This window comes from Nematolebias whitei, chromosome 15, assembly GCF_014905685.2.
Source record: "Nematolebias whitei isolate Nwh7 chromosome 15, NemWhi1, whole genome shotgun sequence".
NCBI lineage: Eukaryota > Metazoa > Chordata > Actinopteri > Cyprinodontiformes > Rivulidae > Nematolebias > Nematolebias whitei.
The window spans coordinates 35,212,828-35,222,012 of NC_056512.1; the positions used below are offsets into that span (position 1 = coordinate 35,212,828).

Below are 9,185 nucleotides of genomic sequence, written 5' to 3' on the forward strand. Positions count from 1 at the left end.
ATGAAATTTCGTGTGATGATTTTTCCTCTTTTCATGCTTTCTCGTTGAAACGTTGATATGAGATTGTCATAGAATAAATGGAGGGCTTTATCATGTTCATTACTACTTGGACACTGCTCCTTGAGAAAATGATAATCAATGCTGGTTTAATATATACTGAATGCTGATTTACGTTCACTATTTTGACAATGATTTGTAAAAAAAAAACGATAGGTTGACTTTTTGTAAGTTACAAATAAGCTAGGCTGCTGCTGAAGCATTAGTGAGATGTGTGTTTGAGATTAAAATGAATGAGAATGAGTAACATTGTTTAAAAGCTGAAAAACTGTTTTGATTTAGGATGAATAAATCCATGAAGTGAGCCTGTTTCCTAACGTGTTTTCCCTGTTTATGTGTACTGACATGTAAACAGTAGGTTTCTTAATGAAGGATCATTCTGGACTGTAACAGCCCTCATCTACCCCAAGTCCCTTGAGACTCCATGTATAAATAGGGGAATGTAAAAGGCCATTTTATTTTTTTTTTTGTTTGATTGATTCTCCTAATGTCTGTGCTAGTAGGCAAAAAAATAAAACTAAGCTTGACCCTAGTTTTTTATGATAAAATCAGTAAGGTGAAACAATCTTTAGAAATTTGCCCACTTCTCCTTTAGTCGTTAGGACTACAACAGTTGCCACAAGTAAACTGTCTTCTTTTATAATTACTGCCTCCAGGAAATGTGGTGTTTTTACCACAGGGGTTTCTGTAAAAACTATGTTAAGATTAATGAGAAAGAAACAGTTGAATGATTGCTTGGAAGTTCTTGTGGATGAGCGCGTGTAGAAAAAGTGGATGTTTATTTTGGTATTTGTAAAGCTAGGATGTGGTCGTAAACATCTTTTCAGTGCAATTCTTTCCAGAGTAATACCTGCATATCCCAGAAATGTATTTATTTGTGCTTGAATTGTGACAAATTTATTGTTTTAGTTTAAGATCTTTGATTTTTCTCTTTTTTTTTTTTCCCCCTTGAGGCAACGTGTCAAATTGTCATTTCATTGAAGTTGTCATGTTTTTTGTTCCTCCTTTGTTTTCCAATCTGTGCCAGCACATTATGTATGTTCATTTCATCACATGACTGTCCTTGGCGACTGGACCAGAAAAATAAAATGTTTCTTTTTAATTCATCCACATCTGTTTTTCATCACCATTTTTTGTTTTCACCATATACATTTTTATGTTAGAATTTGAAATGGGTGAGATTTGTGTGGGTAAATGTCCTCTGCGGACTAAACATCTGGAAAACGATTCTCTTGCAGAGGCAGAGTTTGTTATGAGTAGACACAAACATGCAGACACCAAGTTAATTTGATTAATACTGTTTATTGTGACTATTTTTCCTCTTAATATGCAAGTAAAACCTTTTATTGCTTTGGTCTCAGATCTCTTAACACTGCTACAGATTACGGGGTGTTAGTGATAATACTGTTTATTAAAAGCTTTTTAAAGCTTGGCACAGTATAATTACATATTGAGCCTTTTAAAGGTGTTCTTGGAACACCTTGATTGGATGTATTCCCCTCACTTTCTGTATGTGAAAGCAAACTGGACTGCTGAATTTGTAAGAAGTTGGAACAAATATTCACAGCAGCAAACTTGGACCACTCTAGTGTCTCACTTCAACACCTTTTCAGTTGTTCTTGGCGTGTAGCATCTCTACAAGTAGGGAGTTGCAGGGTAAATCTCCAAGAAGGTGGCGTTGATACAAATAGTCCTCGACCTGCAAACTAATGCTGCGGACCTCGGGTAGCCGGAGAAGCAGCTGGCCAAACTTGTCTGACTGTCCTGGATGATTCCACTGGGTGTGCTCCATTAAGGCCCTGTTTACCATCTCTTGAGTCTGCTCCACTTGTCTTCGGCTTTTCACAGATTTCACATCTTACACAGTCAGAAAACACAATAACAATAATTAAATTTAAAAAAAAATTGAATCCTTTTTCATGTTGGTGAAGTACCAAAAGAACCAAATAATGTGTTTGCTCCAAAAGCTACATATGGCTTTATTTTGCATAGCAAATATTTTTAAAAATGTAAGCTCAATCATCAAGGTAGATAATAAATCATGTAATCTGGACCAGTTTAAGTGAGAAATGTTTTGTCCCCCATCCAGAGGACTTCCTCAGTCAACAGCCTGCCAGCCAGTTCCCATAGGTAGCCTTCACTGCTGTGTTTCCAGTCAACTTCCTGTTGGAATCTCAGAAGTAGGTTTTTAATGTGTGAAACACACCCATCCAAAACAGTCATCATGTACAACAGCCAGATCTGACCTAAAACATTTGACTGTTCTACATGATGACAGATCTGGTTGGAAGGCCATAGACTGAGGAAGTCCTCTGGACAGGGGACAATTAAAAAAAAGGGTCCAGATGCTACAATTAAACCTTTTTTATTATGGCAAATATACCGGTAGTTTAAAAAAAAAAAAAAGTTGCCTCACCTGGGTTGAAAAGAACAAGGTGTTTAAGACAAACGAACTCATGTCTATCGAAGTGAAGTGCCTTAAGTTTAGAAACAAGGTCCTGGGTTCTTGTTACCAAGCTACTTAGTGTATGTCCAGCCTGGGATGTAATGGTTGACACCTCAATCTGTATCAGAATGAAGCATACGGTTTGGATATTTACTTGGGCTCGTAATTACAACGAAATTAAATGCATAATAAAATATTCATATTTTTGTTGTGCACAACAATGCAGCATTTTGTCCAGCAGGTATACCTTACCTGTTGACCGGTGACCAGGTATATACAGCCCTCTTTGCCATAAGTGACTTGTCTACAGAGGTGATCTAGGACCAGCAGCTCACTCCAACAGCTTTGCAAAAGCACCATCTGATCTTCAACCTGTGAGAAGCAACAGCATGCCAAGAATGGCTTAAATTAAAGATTACCTCCACTGACCCTGTAAGCATTAATTTAATTATAAGACTAATTTGACAAAATGTTATTTGTCAAATCCTGCTTCTGATGAGCAATGAAGTAAATCATAATACTTCAGAATGATAACAAAAAAGGTTTTGTCTTTACCTTGAGCTCCTTAAACAGATTGCTGTTTCTGGCCCACTCCACAAGCCCAAACAAAGTCTGGTCAGCCATTTTGCACATGATGCTGAACGTATTTAGGCGGTCATGCTTCCCCCGATTGGCTTGCTCTCTCTGCAGACTAGCCAGGACTTTGGCACACAGCTGGGCCTCATCTTGCTCACCTTTCAGGAGCTGACTAAGAAAGTTTGGAGTAAAAATGTCCGATGGAGGGATGGATGGAGCCTGGGAGAGAACAGTGGCTGAGCTTGGTGCAGGACAGGGAGAAGATGAAGGCGTGCTTCTTGGTGTGAATACATTATTTGGGGTTGAATACATTGGATGGTGTGTGGGAGTTGAGTTGTAGCCAAACCCCATTTCTCCTTTGTCCTGCGGGTGTCCAGGAAAAGTGCAGTACAGTTCATGATAAGGCATGGATGGAGGAGTTGGCACTCTGTGGTTGTTCATTATAGCGTCCATTTGCATGGGTTCAGTTGACTGTCCCATGCCGGATGAATACATAATGTGGGAGAGATGAAAAGCATTGGAAGATGAGGGATCACTTGGATGCATTCGTTGCAGGTGAGGATTTGGTGATTGGGGACTTAATGTTTGTGTAGTTTCCATTTTTATCCTGTAGGGGTCAGTGTTTCCCTTTAACTGTTTTATCTGCCTGTCTCTCCGGTAAAAAGGTCCAAATTTATTCCTGCCTCCTCTCATTCTGTCTGCTCTTACAGCTGATGGCAGAACATAAAACACAGTTTATTGGGTTTATCACAGCACTTCAAGCTTTGCCAGTGATAGCTGACTGATAGTAGACTTGTAAACAAGAACAAGTCCACTTTATTTTCCAGGACTTGTTCATTCAACAATAAAAAAAAAAATCTTCACATGTAACTGATAATTAATGAGGCAGAAATAAACAAGCATGTCACAAAGAAGCAAAACTCAAGTTCCAAGACAGAATTGATATTCTTTATGCAAAGGGAAAAGTGAAACGTACCTTCTCTCTTCATGCCTACGGCCAAACACTTCTGGAAGCGGCAGAAAGGACAACGTTTCCTCTGAGAAAGGTTCATCGGGCAGCTTTGTTGGTCTACACAAGTGTAGAGTTTGTTGTTCTGCACTGAGCGTTTAAAGAAACCCTGCATGAGAAGGAGAGACACTGCTCATCTGTTGGTTCATCCTCAAAACTACCAGATGGTCCAAAGTGAAAATTTAAATTGTACATTTATATCTTTCTTTATCATACATTTCATTATCTATCTTTCTATTATCACAGTGAGGCAACTTGTGTCCTAATTCAGAAGTAAATGATAAATTTACTGTCAAGGCCTTCTTCCTTACCTTACAGCTCTCACAGGTGAGCAGCCCATAGTGATATCCTGACACTCTGTCACCACAAACAGGACAGCGCTCCTCTGGCTCTGACCTGCCGGCTGCCTCGGACTTTGGTTCCTGAGCTAAAAAGCAACAACAATCAGGTTAAATAATAATAATTTAAAAAATGACTAACATTACAACAAACATAACTTCAAGTGGAAACCACTGATGGACGTTTTGAGAAGACGAGATGGTTGTAAAGTGTATTTTATTGTAATGTTTTGAACGGATGGGAAAAAATGTCATAAAATCCTGTAGGATATTTTTGTCAGTGTGTGTGTGTGTGTGTGTGTGTGTTTTGGAGATGATAACTTTCAAACTTTGATCTAAAGCATAATGCTACATGGAAGCATTGTACCAAAATGCTCTGATTTATATTCAAATATTTAAAAATGAAATTAAAAAATGACTAATGTGTCATGTATTAGGAGTTATTGCTCAGCTGTTGAACAATCTGAGACCGTCCCTCTCTTGCAGACAGTTTCTTATCATTCATCCTGATTTGTTCGACTATGACTGCTGATATGAACCTTATATAATTCCCAGAACCAGACTACCAAAAATGAAAAACTAAAACACGACGATGACCCACTCCTAAACTTCTGTTCTTCTGTATGATGATTTTCATATGCAGCGGCACAAAATGAATATTTACACACATTCATATAAACAAACGAGTACATACATCTGCCAGAACATGGCCTTTTAAACGCAGACATATTTATGGAATGTTAACATTTCTAACATGTGTCCTAGAATATATCCTGTGATATCCCCTCAGTGCACTTACGTGTTGCTGATCCCTCCAATACTAACAGATCCTGTGGATAGTTACCAGACTGGTGGACTAGTGGCTGTGGGTAATAACCAGGTATGTCCATTTTGGTGGTGGGACATGAGCTCCACTGTCAGCTCAGCTCAGTCTTCATTGTTGGAGAAATTGGGAGACCAGACAGACACAACAGGAGAGCCAGTGAAAAGCCAGGAGGCGGTCAGGCCCAAAAGCTCAGATGGTCTGACGCTTGTTTGAGGCCCACATTTAGACTTTGATCAGTAGTGAACGTCATAAAACCTCTCCTGACTGGCACTCCTAACCAGTCAGTATGTCAGCAAGCAAGCTAGCCAACCAGCCCCTTCGTGGATTCAAACAGCCACCTGCTGGAATCTTCCTATAGTGAAATTACTTCAGTACCAATGAACAATTGTGAGGCTCGGCAGATAAGATAAGAGCACATTGATGTGAACCACTTTCAGATTACATTTAGATTTCAAGAGAAGTTTGGGATCATTGCGTTTGAAGCGGTTAGCGGCATTGTAGTTGGAGAACACAAACATTTTACTTTGCATCTTCCAGAGCACATTACCTAAATAAAATGACCTAATCAACTAAATGTATTAGACGTAAATTTAATATAACATTCAAGACATTTTTTTTATGTTAATGTATGAATGAATGAGTTGAACTGTATCTGTTGCTAGTTAAAGACAATTTAGTTTAAATTCCCTCAAATGCCTAGTTTGATTCCCAAATTAACGACAAGCTCCATCCATAGACCAAAATATGAGACATGAGGTTTCATTAGTTTTTAAAAGTCTTCTGGGTCCGAGCAGGTTTGTGACTTAGATGACTTTTCGAATGGTCCTGCAGGAAAAAAATATTTCTAAATGTCACTAAGAGCAAAGAATTCCTGGTTTTCCAATGGTTTTATTCTGGTTTATTGTAATAATGCATATCTTATAAAAATACTTTGTACTGTGCAACTGTGCAGTCACTATATTGATAGATAGTATATATCTGACACATATTTACTCTGTATTTTATTCAAACTAAGTCCATTCTTATTGAAAAACTGTTTGCAAATTGCTTTTTATTTGTTTGCAATCCTTTTGTGCCTACTTTTGCTAACTATCCTTTTTTAAAAACCTTGAAACACATTAATTAAACATCCTTTGTTAACCTATGTACTGTACAACAATAAACAATATCAATAATTAATATAAAAGCAAAAAAAAATATTTGCACAGTAAAAGTTAAGGTGTCCTTCTCAAATGAAACTAAAAGCTATAGTGCATATAAATAAGTTTTTGTTACACGCTGATCATTTCTCACATGCAAAGGCGAACTGTCCCAGTAGCTCCCAATGAAACCATCTGTCACTTCTCGTTTGGAGCAGATCTGGGATTATCTAACACGAGCTGAATTTGGGTCTTAGAGCTCTGGTAGGAGTGTGACGATATAAAAGTTCAGACAGATAAGGTGGTATCATGACATTTAAGCTCTTAAAACAAACAGTCTATAAAAAGACAATAAATTATGTATTTATCAGGTTAATAGTCAATAGACTTCCAAGTTACCTAGGCTGCAAAAAATATTTGTATTTTAGAGACAGCTTTTAGCAACTGGTTTATTCTGCTTGACTGTATTTCTCAGTAAACAGATGTGTAAAACTGTACATTGAGACAAATTATTATATATTTTTTCTGAATAAAATCGTATCTCCTGCAGTATTACACACTGTGTATAAATAATAATCACAAATAGGGTTTGAGTAAGTTTGCTTATTAGATTAGTTCATAAATTTCTTAATCGTAAGGTTTCAGCAGAGCAGAAAGCATAATCAAGGACTGTTCACACCCGAGTTTTGAACTGTTTGACTTGTTACCTTCAGGGAAGCGCTACAGGTGCATCAGAACACGAACAAACAGATTCAAGAACAGTTTTTTCCCGAAAGCCATCACCACACTGAACTCACACATGCACTGATTTAATAATCTAACTTCCCAAACCCCTGGACTTCTACTGTGCAATACTACTGCCATTTCATACTCTCAGTCACCTTAACTACCTCACTAATATACATGATGTGCAATACAATTGCGTAATACTTGTATTTTTTACTTTCATTATTATATCTATATTGTGTTACATTTTTTATATTTTTAGTGTGTGTTTAGTGTTTAATGTGTGTTTTCTTAAGGCGTGTTTTTGCACTGGAAAAAGGAGTGGCTCTTAATTTCATTGTACTGCGTATAATGACAATAAAGGCATTCTGAGTCTGATTCTGATTCAATAGATCTGATGGGTTATTAAGTAGTAAGTGTAATGTAGTGTTAAATTGCATTCAGTGCCAGAACAGTTTTTTCAATGTACAAAAAAAAAAAACAGACCACCAAACAGATTTTCTTTACATTTTCCCACATTTAAAGTTTTGAACGACACTAAACTGACACAACTTGATCTTGATGACATTAAAACCAGACGTTTAAAGACTCATGGCTGCAAAGGCAACATGGACATACAATGTCTGTTTATCCATTTTTTTTTTGTTCAGGGTCGATGGGGGAACTGGTGCATGTCTCCAGCAGTCACTGTGTGAGAGGTGGGGGACACCCTGGCCAGGTCTCTGTCCACCACAGGGACACGTAGAGACAAATGAGACGGATAACTAATCACACTCACACCCTGCAATAATTTAGCATTATAAATTAATCTAACATGCATGTTTTGGTCTGTGGGAGGAAACCGGAGTACCCGGAGCAAACCCAGTTACACTGAGGAGAACATTCAAACTCCAAACAAATAATCCAACCTGTGACCTTCTTGCTGGGTAGCAGCATCTTTAACCACTGTTCCACCCTGAAATACAACATGTGGCTTTAAACTAGTGATTCTATTAGTTTTATAAACTGTATATTTAATTTACTGATTATCCTCTTCTTGTTCTACCCTTGTTTACCCTCTTCTTTTGGAAATCTCTATGAAAATGTCTAAATGTTGGTCATGATGCAGTACATGTGGCCTTCTGGAGGCTTTTTTGAACTTGGCAGTGCCTTCTGGTGGTAAAGAAATAAACTGTGCAGCACGATAGATTTTGATATAATCTTTACTCGGCTGTTAGGGTGTTGGTCCAAAAATATGATCAATTACAAAACACCAGAAGCATCGCTGCAGAGTGCAAACTAAAAGAATCAGATAAAACTGAAAGATGAAATGATTCAATTTGCTTTCATTTAATAATTGTATTCTCACAGGAAGGTTTTATTTATACCAGTGACATGAGGCAAAATTCAAAACGTGTTGTCTGCAGTAGACAGTCACTGCACAGTCCTCCCAACATGCAGGTGAAGTACTTGATCGGGTCACACATTGCTGTAGCACACGGGGTCACCCTCAACCACAAACCACACTTCATTGTGTCGGTCTGTTAGTGTCGTTGGACTGCAAAATGTGCAAACACACAGATTTACATTAAGAAACTTTTTTAACTGTTTTTTTTTTTATTTTTTAGATTGTGCCATTTTTACCTGTTATATCCAACAGAGTAGTGAAACCCTTTACTGTATTTGATACCAGCTTTAAGGGCAGAGGAGAGTGTATATGAATACCAATTATCAGTTAGTGTTGACATCCATCCTCCGTAGCTCATCACATACACACTCATTTCCTTCATCTCTTCGATGTAAACCTGCAAGTAAGCAAAGAGGTGTTACCTGCAAGAGCCAAAAAGATAGAACTCAAGGGGAAATACTGAAAGCATTATCATGGGACTGGTGAGAATACCTCTTTGCAAGTAGGTTTAGGTGGATTCATCTGATGCTCAGCTGGCAGAATGAAGCTCATTTTGAAATCACCACTTTCAAAAGCACCCTTTTCAGGGATTCTCATAATAACTGGAGCAGTCATTTCTATGTTTTTGTCTGAAAGTAAACACAAAGAACAGCAATGATATTAGACATAGTATAATATATA

The 9,185-nt window shown here is 37.7% G+C and overlaps 2 protein-coding genes across 2 annotated transcripts in view; both read right to left on the bottom strand.

Moving 5' to 3' along the window:
* Positions 1-1,564: 1,564 nt before the first annotated feature.
* nr5a5 (nuclear receptor subfamily 5, group A, member 5) lies at positions 1,565-5,316 on the bottom strand. Its single transcript, XM_037689062.1, has 7 exons — positions 5,226-5,316; positions 4,400-4,515; positions 4,056-4,197; positions 3,059-3,789; positions 2,756-2,875; positions 2,474-2,621; positions 1,565-1,914 (listed from the first exon to the last, which is right to left on the bottom strand). The coding sequence occupies exons 1-7, from the start codon at positions 5,314-5,316 to the stop codon at positions 1,667-1,669; spliced, it is 1,596 nt and encodes a 531-aa protein (XP_037544990.1). The 3' UTR covers positions 1,565-1,666.
* Positions 5,317-8,463: 3,147 nt separating this feature from the next.
* soul5 (heme-binding protein soul5) overlaps positions 8,464-9,185 on the bottom strand; it is a gene marked incomplete in the record, with an annotated part of 1,604 nt that continues 882 nt past the window's right edge. Inside the window, 3 exon segments of the mRNA XM_037689084.1 lie at positions 8,464-8,654; positions 8,741-8,901; positions 8,997-9,133. Of these exon segments, the coding sequence (XP_037545012.1) occupies positions 8,576-8,654; positions 8,741-8,901; positions 8,997-9,133 (377 nt within the window).

Coding starts and splice junctions, on each gene's coding strand:
- nr5a5 (XM_037689062.1), bottom strand. CDS start 5,316: ATGGACATACCTGGTTATTACCCACAGCCACTAGTCCACCAGTCTGGT. Junction 3,790..4,055: donor CGTAGGCATGAAGAGAGAAG/GTACGTTTCACT, acceptor TTCTGCCATCAG/CTGTAAGAGCAGACAGAATG. Junction 2,622..2,755: donor ACCTGGTCACCGGTCAACAG/GTAAGGTATACC, acceptor ATTCTGATACAG/ATTGAGGTGTCAACCATTAC.